Below are 14006 nucleotides of genomic sequence, written 5' to 3' on the forward strand. Positions count from 1 at the left end.
CTTCTGTTTTTAATTGTCAATTTTATGGATAGTATTGTGACAACTGCAAGGGTTTAACAATGACGAGCTTTGTAGACTTTGTAGGAACAGTCATGTTTTTCAGGAGACGTCCGTTTCATCAAACAGAATTTAACGGATCCTAAGCGATGCAATGGTTCCACTTGGGTTTGATCTTTTTGTGTGTTTAGCTTCACTGGATTGTTTCCTTTAAATCATGATGTCCCACTAAACCCCCACAGCAGTTGATGGAAAGTGTTTGTGCCTTAAATAAAACTCCACCATCAGACCTCACGGAAAACCATCCCCTTTAGTTGCATTTAGTGTTGCACGTGCACGGAGGTAACTAAAGATTTTACCATCCAGCTTAATGAGAAACATGTTAAACTGACCGCTCAGGCTTCCCTACGGTCGAAAACTGGTAAGACTTCATTTGTCTTTTTTGTCTTTTGTGACTTGTGTTATCAAGTCATCTATTGCCACCAAGAAGTTAACACTTCTGGGAATATCTTAAACGTTTCCTAGCAATCCAATGACTTTCGTGATTCCTTTGACTTTTCCTCTCGGCACCACCATAAATTTTAAAATAATGGATTGCCATAAAATTTGGTACCCAGTGTTTGTCAAAACAAACTGCCTTTGATCCCTGAATGTTCTTTTGATGCTTTTGGGGAAAATCCCAACTACTGCATGTTTGGCAGAAAACATACACACGGACATTCATGGTCCCCAGACAATGATTCTTTGACATTTCATCTAAAGCACCATCTTCAAAGCTAAGAGCTGATATGTTTTTGTCTACTACTCATTAGCGAATGTTAGCATGCTACATTTTATTAAAGAAAATTGATGTTCATCGTACACATACCTGCTATCATTCTTAACTTTCATTGTTTAAGACAAGTTTTCAAATAGTTTTAACCGTATATCAACCATTCTCATAACTCTATTACCCTGTGAGATGCAGAATTAGCATCCTCAGCATTTGACCCATGGTTAAGGTTTCATGAAGTTATATGTTCAAATCAAAACAATAGAGCTGGACCTACCAGCCAGCCGACGGGCCTTTACACTTTTACAGCCATGCATGTAGCACGACTGAAACATTAAATATCAGTTCTGCTTTGACATCCATCTATTGTGACACCACTACATCTTGTGATAAGCCTCTTACGTCGGATTCTGTGCCTGTATCCAACACCGCATGGTCTCAACCAGTTCCTACTGGCTGAAGACTTGAGGGGTGTTGTTCCTGAATGAATCCCATCAGGGTCATGATGTGCGCGCTGGTGAAGGGGAGCATGGCAGTGACGACAGGCTCCCCAGGTAACTGCAGCTTGTTTACAGACACCATGAGTTCAAACTCCCCAGGATGAAAATGTAGGCCTACCCCCCCCGACATAAGATTGACATCAATCTATTGTTGTCCATCCACGTGCTGAGTTCTGGTACAACTGAAGTGAACACCTTTGTTTTTCTACTATGTTCCAGTTTTCTCTCTTGCTGCTGAAGCCGGCAACCTGAACTAATCCAAGCAGGAATCCGGACTGGAGGCTCGGGTTCGCCACGCTGGGTATTGAAGTTGGTCTTTCACCTCTGCGGCTTTATGGATCTAGGTGGCCTGAACCCAAAGCGATTTATCCAGACTGCAGGGTGGCTCTGTGTTTTTACAACTGCCAAGCCTGTTGCGTAAAATGGCAGCAGGGTGCTGGATCTCGGGTGTCACCAAAAGTGAGGGAGAAAAAGAAAATATACTAAAGAAATACGAGTTCATCTCGTGTAAATCTGCTGGGAAGTGTGTTTTCCAGGATTATTATCATGTTGTGTGGACTTATTTACACTGGCACATTAAAGTCATTACATTTAAAGTTGAAGAAGCAAACATATTTTAGTTATAGTTAGAATAATAATACATGCTTAGGTCAGTTAAGGTTTGACAGGTGGTAGAAGTGGTGTTTAAAGTTAGATTAAGGCTAAAAGTTAATGTTAGTCAATGGAATGTTATCTTGAGTCACACCTGTGTGTTTACTGATGGTCTGTTACTAGGTAATGTCAACTCCACATCAGCTGAAGGAAACAATACAACTTTCATATTAGTCCATTTCGTATAGTTTTCATACTTCTGAGGTGACACCTGACACATAAAGTCCAAAACGTTGTAACTGGGTAATGATCCCTGGTTAGATTATGTAAATATTATCTCCATTTCCCAATATACTTTCAACAAGTTTGACTAAATGAACTATCCTAAGCAGAGCAAAGTAATACGTGTTTTTTTGAACGACAAGCCAATGAACATGAAATCTCAGTCCCTGCTTGTTTTTAATTAATTACAACTTATTATAAAATTATGATTAAAAGGGGTTAAGATTAAATAGCTTTGAATTTAACTGCTATTTTAATATATTACGGGAAAAAACAAAGGGCCCCAAAATGGATCCTTGTGAGACACTATCACAAATGTAACACTGTCAATTTCAATCAAACTAATAATATTGTTTATATACAATTTATTCATCTGATCAACAATATCACCCACAACAGCAGGTGCAACAACAATAAAGACAAAGTCCTCACCACTGTGGCCCGAGAACATTAGTGACGTATTATTTAAGTCGACAGTGAATATCCACCATCACACAGTGGAACCACTTGATCAGTTCATTCACCTGAAGATAACAGGTTTTACCCTGTTATTCTGAATTAACGTTATTACCCTTCTTAAGTCTAAGATAATCAACTTGTTTATTCAATTACACAGGGCAAACATGTTTTTCTAAAACTAAATGCATCTGGCTTCATTAAGAAAGTGGGTCCAGTAGACTTTATTTGCCCTCATGTGCCCTGTGCTAGGATGTTGACTTGTCAACTCTGGTACTGTACATAGATTTGTTATCATTTAGATAATATAATGAGCTTTTTAAAGCTGCAGGTATCTTTATGATAGTCTAGCTGCAATGTGGAGATTGCAGGAAATCCCAGACTCTGCTGGCATGAAAGCGAGGGGTATAGAAAACCAAAGGTAGTTTCCCTCATCCAGATCACTAGGATCACTGCTACTCATCTAACCCAGTATAATAACTGGTCCCTATAAAGAAACTGGAAATGTTTCAATTCAGGTATTGAATAAATTATGTCAGCATGTGAAACTCAGCACCAACATTGATTATTCTACTTGTCAATAGTGTTATAAATTTGTCATAGCTGTTGTGTAACTCTCCACCCCCCAGCCCTCAGATTCACACACACACACACACTGTCCCCTACATGCACTGTGTCTGGTTCAAACTGGTCTGGCACAACATGTCAATGTAATGCCAGTGTAGAGTACAAAACTGGGCCTCACTTGTTCTTTTTTCCCCTCATTTTTCCGGCAGAGGGGGGATTAAGGAGCCAAATCTTTTCTGTAAGACCCTTCCTTCCTGCAGACCTCATCTCTGGGAAAAAGCATCAAAGTTTCTGAAGAGTTATCGGGTCATTCAGTGCGAAAACCAGGTTGACATGTGGTCCCTGCTCCCCTCATCCCTCCCCCCCTGCTCTCTCAAGCTCTGCTCCCCCAGCTTTCATCTTTTGTTTCCACCTTTCTTTCGGGTTCTTCTTTCCATTAACTCTGCTCCACATTGTGACTGACCTGCAGGTCACGAGAAACACTGCACGGTAACACGGGGGTGTCATTCTGATGCTGCTGCTGCGGTGTGGTTACGACGACGAAGAAGAAGAAGAAGAAGAAGTGTGGCTCTCGTTATGTGAATGCACGAAATCCAATAAAACACACATTACATTGTAAGCAATAATATAACGTGTCTAGTCCTTTGTGTTTCTTGAAGTAGAAACATGTGAAGTTGGAGCCAATAAAATGCCACTAAGTTATTTAGACCTTTAGAAAATGAGAAAGTGGATAAATGGCCTAAATAAATTACAAGTTATATAGGTCTATAAGTCACCTGTGTTTCCATGGTTGGGGTTAGGGTTAACCCTATAGAGCCCTACTCTTTACAGCCTCACACATTTCAACTGCATTTCTAGTTAAATCTGTGTCACTCTCAACAGGAACTGTCTGTTTCTCCCTCCACTCTCTGCAGGATTCCCCCTCTTGTGGTTTTATTTGTTACTCATTGTGCGTGCCTGGCTCTTTTCGAAACGCTCATGCCACTTCCTGTTTTTTGGCTCTGAACTTCTTCGAGTTTTAATCAGCATTGATGTGTTGGGAGTCACGTGAACGGCTGAGAAGGATTTGGAAGGGGGAGGTGGGGGTGGGGGGGGGGGATTGTGCATGTACGTCTTTAATCATGGGGGAGAGGAGCCCAGGCAGCTGCGCCCTGCTGGTGCACGGTGGTGTTGTTATTACCATCCATCAACCGGTTCAGACTGGCCCCATATTAACAGTTTCCTGGAGAGAGGTGGCCCCACACACACAATACCACACACACGCGCAGGCAAACACACACAGCCTCAGCACATGGACCCACAACTTGCAGCACATCTTTTAGACGAGCTTTTAAAACAGCTTATGTTCATGTTTGTAATAAGTTGATATCATTTTCCATGTAGATTTATGCTTTTTTCCCGTTTTGTGAGGTGGTTTCAAACCAGATCCTGATTCGGACACCTATCAGGTAAACAGTTTTGTGTGTTTGTGCATGTGAGTGTGTGTGTGCACGGTCCGCGTTAAGTTTTCTTATCCCTTAGCATTATTAGACGCACATCCTTGCACAGTTTGAACCAGAAAGCCGCGCCGCCGCGTTTCCGAGCGCCGCCGCTCCGTGCCGCTCCGTGCCGCTCCGTGCCGCTCCAGTCCGCTGTGCGCTCCCGGACGCGCAGGAGGAAGCTGCGCTCTTCCTCCCTTCTGCTGCTGCTGCTGCTGGACCAGCAAGAACAGCTTTGAACCGGTTTCCTTCCATCTAGCAAAGCGGACTGATGCACACAATGCGCATTGTTGCTACTCGGTCCTTTCCTCGCACACGCACCGCGGCTCAGACGGAGGCTCAGGTGGAGCAGCGTCCGCGGACGATGCGCCCTCGTTTGCGTGATTAGCGGGGATCCTGTGAGAAGGGATTTTCTATTCGGTGAACGCTCCTGCATGGAAAGCTCCTGTAGAGCGCGCAGCTGTGCAGGCGCCTGCTGCTGCTGTTTGTGTAGATGCTGAGGTGAGTGCAATCATGTGTTTCTAACGGAACGAACACAATACGCGTGTGTTGGTACGGAAGTAACGCGGTGTTGTGATGATAACATGGTTAGTGTTGGTGGTGAACATAGAGATGACATTATTTTCCATCCGTGGGCATGCCATGGTTTTCATCAGCTGTCATCGTTTTTAATGCGCTGGCACATGTTGTTTGTTTATTTACAAGCAAACGTGTGAAATGTGCAGAGCTCTGCACCAACTTTCTGTTTTTCTCACATTCATCATGAGGCCTCATCGCGGAGAAGGAAGTGCTGCCGCAGTGATGTATGAAGTTGCTGTGGTCTACAAATTATTCATGAAAGCGGTCTGAAAAACTTCAGGTCAGCACAGGAGTCAGGCCTCTCCCTTGTGTGTTCAGGGTGCCTGGTGCGGGAGGAGGGGGGGCACACACACACACAGACACACACCAGGCAGTGCAGGTTCTTTAGTTTCTCCTCCTCCAAGGTGTGGTTCTAGAGAAAGGAACAAAAAGGGGCAGCGGGCTGTGTCTAAGTTGCAGTCCCTCTTGTGATCAGGACCTCACACAGGTGACCTGCCTGTTTGGCCCGGCCATGCTCGGCAGCAGCCTTCCCCACACAGAGGCTGTGTGTAAGTGCTCTGTGCTGGAAGTAAACCGTTTGTGTCGTCTTTTCTATTATCTGGCTCTCATCCTTGTTTCTGTTATTTATTTTTTTTGCCGTTCCCAGGAACCCCTGGTCCGTCCGAGCCGCTGCAGATCCCAGAGGGCAGCAGTGAATTCAGCACCATGGCTCCATCCGCTAAAGTGCTGGACGGAGGCTGGGGATGGGCCATCGTCGTGGCCTCCTTCATGGCCCAGTTCCTGGCCTATGGATCGCCCCAGTCAATGGGCGTGCTCTACCCCGAGTGGCTGCACGCCTACCAGGAGGGCAAGGGCATGACGGCCTGGGTGGGCTCCCTCGTGGGTGGAGTGGGACTGATAGCCAGTGAGTATTTCACACTGTAATAATGCATCTGTACCGATGTTTTGGCATTATACATCATCACTGGGATTATCTGCTGACATGAAGGATTGAGGAAGAGATATTACATCTGTTTATATGGCTTAAGGAACCGAGCAATAAACACTCACCTTTACCCGCCTCTTCTTTCTATTTCCTTCACAACAATGCATAACGCCATTGATAACAAAGCAGATACGATAAATGTGCAAAGTCTGCAATCAAGTTGTCGTCACTGGATTTATTTACCATAGCTACAGGTGTTAGACAGTCCTTTTTACTTTAATGTTTCAACATGATGGAGGAGAAGAAATGCCACTGCCATCATAAAGACGGGCACCCACTTGCTCCCCGAGCTGCGTTACTGTTATTGATAACGGAGCGATGCAAGTGCAAGTCATCCTCACTATGAATGTGGGAGGATCACTTAGCCCTTAATCTAACCCCAGAGGGAGGAGAAGGAAGACAGATTGCGAGGCAAGGTGTATACACTAGCTCGAACCTGATCTAAGAGTCTAAAGGTTTGGCAGCGTTGTTAAAGCTGGACTTTGAAAACAAGTAGGAACATGTCATCCTTCGGCGAGTCTCTGATGACTGGACAGATTTAGCCTCGGACCTGGCTAAGTCTGGAAATGTGTCCTAGCTGTCAGGCAGCTGCAATATACGACCCTCCTGCTGCACAACAGTAGGGTCTTTCCCCCGGGTAAAACAGTAAATGATGTATCACATGATTTATGAGTCCAACAGCCTCAGGGTATAGGAGTATTCACCAAGCACAGAGGAAACATTGCATCTTAGGCTGCAATGCTGCACTCAGTGTATACATCATGCAGCGGTAATGAAAAGCTGGAACAATGAGTTAAACAAACATCTGATGGAAGGAATAAGTTGGTGTTTTTACCAAATTGAAAGTGAGTTAAATGGGAAACTAACGGGTAAACAAAGAGTTGAGGAGGAACACCGGTCCTCTCATCCTCCTCGTGATGCTGTGACACCTCTGTCAGGCTGCCACTTTGAACCTGATGTGGTGAGACAGTGTCATGGTCCGACTCAGCAGTGCTTTGAGAGAAGGCGGGGTGGGGCGGGGGGGGTTGATTTTCTCACAAAGCCTGTTTTTCCAGACAGAAACCATCCCCACGTTGTTTCTTCTCTCAGTATTTTTTGCTCCTGTGTCCCTCACCTTCTCCTTCTATCTCTTCTACTGTCTGACCCTCTGTTTTGTCCTATCTGCTCTTCCTCAGGTCCCATATGCAGTGCATGTGTGGACAGCTTCGGGGCTCGTCCCGTGACCATCTTCAGTGGCGTGATGGTGGCAGGTGGCCTGATGCTCAGTGCCTTTGCTCCCAACGTGCAGTTCCTCATCTTCTCCTATGGGATTGTTGTTGGTAAGGAACCATTCGATTTCTGTCTTGATTTTGATACTACACAGTACTCTAATTGAACCACAAAAGCTAATGCGTTAAAAAGTGTTCTAAGTTGCTCTGGTAATGGGAGTCCACTAAGCCTCTTATCTCTTGAACATATGAAAATCGAATAACACATTGTATAATCATGTACAACAAGCTCGGGCACATACCAAGTCCAACTATTATGTAACTACAAAGTTTATAACTATTGTTGTCGACAAAAACGCCACACCCTTAAAGAAAGTAACAAAATCCTGTGTCCACCCATTTATATGGATCTGCTCCAAAAATGTATTTTTCCTTATTGAGATCAGATATTTACAACACGTAAACATAAGTGTTCTGTAAAGTGCTTGAATATGAATTATCTGATGTAGTTTGGAGGGATATTGTTACTGTACAGAGTAAAGGTCACCCCCCCCCCCCTAAAAATACTTATTTAGATTCATATAATCTGGATCGTTATCCAGATCCAGACCATATGTAATATGTTCATAGATATAAACACTCCAAACATAAAGGTCTTTGTTTTATTACTTGAGAAATTCAGAAAAAGTGTAAAAGAAACGCCCTACCTCCCAAATATCAAAGAAATGAAAAAAAAAAAAACATTCCTGGATCTGCCCTCTGGTCTGGATCAGGATCTGGATTTCCTGACTCATACAGGATCCTTCTACCAGGTGTAATGGTGAATCCGTCAACTTGTTTTAACAGAATCCTGCTAAATAACAAACAAACAGCTGAAAACATAACCTCCTTGGTAGAAGCAAGACAAATAAATTCAGGTTTGCACCATTTTTGACATTAATGTTTTGTGGGATGTTGACATCCTGTTACAGACTAGTCTATCCCAATGTGACCCTTTATTGCCTCTGCACCTCCACCAGTCCTCCTGCGCGGGCCCAGCACCACCTGTTCTCCTGTTAAGTGACACCAAAGCTCAGTCATGCTTAATCCTGCTGAACCCCTTCACAGTCAGCCAGGTCTTTGGCACATGCAGCACTGGAGAGAGAGCGGGGAGGCCATGCATATTTGAAGACAGACATTTATTTTTAGAGATGCCCTTAGATGATGGCTGTGTCCGTGCGTTCACGTGCCGCTTGTTTACTGCCGCTTGTTGACACCTTGAGCGCCCCGCCCTCTGAATTCGGGGTCTCACGCTCATTGTACATTCATGGTTGTGATGATTCCTTGACTCCATACATCGAACCACAGCGAGCACAGTCTTAAATCCACGTGCCTCCTAGTTTTACTACTCATCCTCTGAAGGTCACACGGGGGGGGGGGCTTGAGCCAGTCCGAGCTGAGGGTGAAACCCTGGATAGGTCACCAGTCATGCTCAGTCATGTTGACACTGTCTTTGGACTGAGGGAGGAAGCTGGTGTTCCTGGAAAGAACACTTCAGGTTCAGGTTCAAACTCGGTACCCCCTCGCTGTGATGTGACAGGAATAGAAATATGTCTCCCCCCTGGTTTTGTATTCAACAGAAAGTATTTTGCCCTTTCATCCAGGCTAATGGAAATTCTCCTTCTGTCTGTCCTTGTCCTCTCTGCTGCCACAGGCCTGGGTTGCGGTCTGGTCTACGCTGCCACGTTGACAATCACATGTCAGTATTTTGACAAAAGACGCGGCCTCGCTCTCGGGATTGTCACCACAGGTACTGCTGAGCACATCAGTGCTGAGTTCATGTATGAGCTGTAGGGAGCGTTTTGAAGCCAAGGAAAACATCTGTAGAGAAGCAAACCCAGTGTGGCCAGTTACCAGATTCTGTAGAGCTGTGAAACAAAACTTGTATAGTTGTAATTTGGAAAATCTGACCTTAGTTTCTTTCTAACGTTTATTCGGTCCATTGTAAATGCTGAACAGTTTAGCTTAGTCACTGTCTGAATATTTAAGTGTAATAAACTTCCCATTAAATCTTTTCTTTTTTCTTGCTGACCTCCAGTGCTTTAACTAATTGCCTTGCTGCAGTGATGTAAAAAGTTTTCCAGGATTGTATTAATTTTTCATGGCATCAGAATAACTTGAATAGTAATGAAGTCATTGAAAAATCTACACATAATTGCTAAGTATTGATTAGTCTTTGATTTTCTTGCACAAACCAAACATTCCTGTCTTCCCCTCCCTCACGCAGGCACAAGTGTTGGAGCGTTCATCTATGCCTCCGCTCAGAATGAGCTGATTGCACTGTACGGCCTGGACGGCTGCCTGCTCATCATCGGGGCTTTAGCACTCAACCTCATGGCGTGCGCCGGCTTCATGAGGCCTCTGTACATGCCGGGGTACTACCTCAAACAGAAAGCCGCCCTGGAGCGCAGCACGGAGGAGCAGCTCTTCGAGAAGCCCGTGGTGAACGACCTGCAGATCACCGCAGGCTCCACCGTGACCAGTCCAGAGAAAAGTCTGACAGTGAAGGAGATGCTCATCACCATCGATGGCAAGGATGTGGGAGTCCAGACGGAGAAGACAGGCAGCTTCTTGTCTGGGTGGGCCATCATGAAAGTCATCAAGAACAATCAGCAGGCGTACTCCAGGTACATTCACTCCATGTATGAGATCCTGCAGAACCAAGCCATGGTGGCATTCTGCTTCGCGGTGTTCTTGTTCAGCCTGGGGGCGTTCCCTCCCGTGCTCTTCATAGAGGATGTTGCGCAGAGTCAGGGACTCATCGAAGAAGTTAGCGTCATCCCTCTGGTATCCATAGGAGCCATCGCCTCGTGCGTGGGTAAACTAGCGCTCGGTGGGCTGGTGGACATCCGGTGGATCAACAGCATTTATCTGTATGCCTTCACGATGTTCGCAGGCGGTGTGACGCTACTCCTTCTACCTCTCACTAAGACTTACCTGGGACTGCAGATCCTGTCTGCTGTGTTGGGTTTCTTCTCTGGGAACTGGTCTCTCACCTCTTACATCACCACACAGATTGTCGGCTTGGACAGACTAACCCAAGCACACGGCATCCTCATGTTCTTCGGGGGACTCGGGATCATGCTTGGACCCCCGGTTGTAGGTAAAAGATCTTGTATTTATTTAAGTTTCTAAATACTGATAAACTAGTGATTCTAGGTACATGTGTTTTTGTTTTACTTATCATGTTTTCAGATATTTGTCAATGTTAATCCTAATGTTAAATCAGGCAGTCGGGCGAAACACGACAAAGGTCACACTAACCTCAATTTTGAGGCAGTTATTTAGCTGACTGCTGCATCTGCCAGGAATCTCTGCTGACCAAGCTCATGTCTGTTTTTCTCATCTCCTCCCAGGGTGGTTCTTTGACTGGACACAGTCATATGATTTGGCGTTCTACTTTAGTGGGAGCTGTGTGGTGCTGGGAGGATGCATTCTCACTCTGCTCACCCTTCCCTGCTGGAACAGGAAGCGCGCTGAGATCGACAGACCTGACGTCCACTACACCAGCAACTGTGACAAAGTTGCCTCGGTAGCCTGAACGTGACCTTCTCTCATAAGGACTCACGTCTTACCCCTACTGCCAAACAATCGTCCACTGTACCTAAACCACCTGTAGCAGAATTTCCTTTGAGTGTATAGGGGTTCCTCTCTTGTAAACTAATTAACCAAATGAAGTTGCAGAGGTTTTGAAATTCAGGCCTTTCTTCTGCCCTTTGCCTGCATTTCTCATTTTCACCCTGTGTGTCTTTGTGTTGCGCAATGTGGCAAAGTGTGGTGGAGTACTGCACCCACTGTACCACAGCGGCAGTTTCTCATACTTTGGCAACTGTGCAAGATAGAGACACAAAGATTGACAGGTGTGTAGTTGAGATCAAAACAAAGGCTTAGTTTGAAGTTAGGTCTGGTCTGACTGTAGACTGTGTGTAAGATGGACGGCCTGTCCCATTATTCAGAAATTAAGCCAAAATGTCCTAGAACCCCTCAAACCCTATCACGATGGACATTTGGGGCCAGAGTCTGCACAGAGGTGATCAGGGTATGGAGCTGTCGTGAGGTCCACGACTCATTGAACCAATTGCGAGACGGTCTTAGCTGTCTCCCTGTTTTTATAGCATCAAATATTTAATTAATATCAAACTTACAAGAAGGAGTAACACTTGAGAAAACATCAGTGTGATAAGAACTACCCAAAACAACAGAAACTGTATTTCACATGCACTTTTACTTTTTGTTTGGTACATGTCCCATCCACTAACACGGAGGAGCTGGTGTTTATGACCTATACTGCAGCCAGACACTTTGGCTTCCCTTGTGAGGATCTGTCCTGTTGTCCTTCCTTATGTACTGTGTATGTGTCTGAGCCATGAGTACTGATAAGTAATGATGTAATAATAATAGTAACTTCTCAGTACTCATGGGTTGGAACTGGTGAGGTCCCATTGCCAGATGGTGTCTGGCTTTAAAGATTTGACTCCGGTGTCTGTGGTGATAATCCTTTTTTTTTTTATGTCGCCTCATTTTACGAGGCAAACTGAACAATATGCTTCAACTCCCAAATTCTACACTGTGTTTATACAAACAGTGGCTGTCACTTAACTGCAGAGCTAAAACAAAATTGTGGTTCATGGGACACTGGGTAGAGAGACATCTGTAAAATCAGCAGTAAACTTAATGCTGCGGTTCATTTGTCACAGTAAGAATCCCTCTGCTAATGCACAAAAATCTCACCCAGGAATCTGACTTGAGCAGACAACACAGGGATCTGAACGAAGGAGGGAGTCTTTTTATGATAATCGTAAAAATTATAGCAACACACCCTTTTGTTTTGTATTTTGCTTTAAATATATACAAATATATCTTTAAAACACCACTATGTATCTTACCAAAGCATCAATTATTGTCAATGCCTGTCAACACATAATGCCTGTTGAAACAATACAAGAGCCTCGCTTTAAAGATAATTTTTGTTTTCAAGTGCATTGACTGAATTTCTACCTTTTTTGTAATTGTTTGAGTTCCACATACCTCGTGTGTATGGATCATACGGAGCCTTTTAAAGATGCTGATTCAATAACATGTAAAAATTACTGAAGGGGTCGTACTGTATTTCAACGTCATGAGCATGTTGATTCTCTGTGGCATGTTTATCATGATCTCTGCTAGCATTCGTTTTGACCTGGCTGGTCCTTTTCATCATGTTGTGTACATGTATACGTATATATGTATATGTTAATGTGTGTGATGTGTGTGTACTTGTTTGCACATGCACACCCTCCTACATGCACAGGCGTGAGGGTGCATTGTTTGATAAACTTTTGTACTAGCACTAATTTGTAAAGTCCCACATGCTAGTGACTTTTGTATGCACAAAACTGGCCATAGAGCTGAACTTTTTTTTATTTTCAAGTTGAAAGAGGATTAGTGTGACAATTGTAATGAATATGTTGCAACACACTTTGAGAATCACTCAAATGCTGTTAAATACACAACTGCAAATGTCTTTTTGATAGATTCAGACTTAAATGTTTTCTTTGTGTTTGTAGATGATATTTACAATGTGCTGATGACGTACAATTAGTACTGATCTAAAAGTGACAGTATGGTTTGTTGTCACCTTTTAGCTACTCTTATTTTTTATGCCAGTATTACAATATTTATGTATGTATTTCTGATTTCTGATTTCGTTTATAAAGTGCCAATACAATATATTTGGATTAAAGAAGTTGAGATGTTGGTATATTTTTGATGGAGTCTACATTTCAAATAGTAAATGAAAGGTAAAAAACAGCTTTAGCCCATATTTTGTGGAAAATAGGGAAAACCTGCCATTGAAACATGGAAAACATCTTGTGTTCAAACTTTTGTTGAAATATATATTCTTATATCATATATCATAAATATAATTAAAAAAATTATATATATCCACACAGTGCATATATACTGCGACAAGCTCTATTTTTAATAGTTTTTCCTTACTCTTGTTAAATGACAGAGGATGTCACACCAGATTAACTCCTGTGACTTGTGAATATGGGCTATACAATGCAATTTGATTGATGAATGATTGATTCATCATTATAATAATAATAATAACTTATTATTGTTGTTGTTATAACTGTAAATGTATATAGCACCTTTCTAAAAAGAAAAAGAAAAGGATGACAGGGAGCAAATGAATACAATGGCCTTCAAATTCAAAATCAAGTACAGCAGATTAAAATATCAGAACCTAATTTAAAAGTTATGGAAAATGATAGAGGAAACACACTTTGAGGTTTTGTCCTGTTGAAATGATTCGCACACATGTTTTAAACTCAGAGGAGATCATTGAACTTTCAGTTTCAGCATCTTCCTGCTGGCAACCCCGCCTCTGGTCGCCATGGCCGCACACCTGTCACGTGACTAGCAACGTAAATAACTGTCAGGGAGCTAACGCTGCGGGAGCTGCTTGCACGCGACGCTCCGGTACCGGGAAGACGGGATAACGGGATTCTGACGAACCGGGAGACCGGTGCAGTCCGGGGGAGGGAGGGGGGGGGGTGTTGGGAC

General features: G+C 43.7%; 1 protein-coding gene across 2 annotated transcripts; it reads left to right on the forward strand.

The window, feature by feature from the left end:
- The first annotated feature begins 4316 nt into the window (after positions 1-4316).
- Positions 4317-13194, forward strand: LOC128453770 (monocarboxylate transporter 9). 2 transcript variants are annotated; one of them, XM_053436853.1, is made up of 6 exons: positions 4317-4613; positions 5869-6126; positions 7383-7526; positions 9109-9204; positions 9682-10557; positions 10811-13194. In XM_053436853.1, exons 2-6 carry the CDS (start codon positions 5928-5930, stop codon positions 10993-10995), a joined length of 1500 nt encoding a protein of 499 aa, XP_053292828.1. In that variant the 5' UTR covers positions 4317-4613; positions 5869-5927; the 3' UTR covers positions 10996-13194. The 2 variants fall into 2 exon arrangements, with proteins under 2 accessions (XP_053292828.1, XP_053292827.1); XM_053436852.1 differs by lacking the exon at positions 4317-4613 and adding an exon at positions 4824-5144.
- Positions 13195-14006: the final 812 nt, after the last annotated feature.

The sequence above is a fragment of the Pleuronectes platessa genome, chromosome 12, assembly GCF_947347685.1.
Source record: "Pleuronectes platessa chromosome 12, fPlePla1.1, whole genome shotgun sequence".
Lineage (NCBI taxonomy): Eukaryota > Metazoa > Chordata > Actinopteri > Pleuronectiformes > Pleuronectidae > Pleuronectes > Pleuronectes platessa.

Coding starts and splice junctions, on each gene's coding strand:
- LOC128453770 (XM_053436853.1), top strand. CDS start 5,928: ATGGCTCCATCCGCTAAAGTGCTGGACGGAGGCTGGGGATGGGCCATC. Junction 6,127..7,382: donor TGGAGTGGGACTGATAGCCA/GTGAGTATTTCA, acceptor GCTCTTCCTCAG/GTCCCATATGCAGTGCATGT. Junction 10,558..10,810: donor GCTTGGACCCCCGGTTGTAG/GTAAAAGATCTT, acceptor ATCTCCTCCCAG/GGTGGTTCTTTGACTGGACA.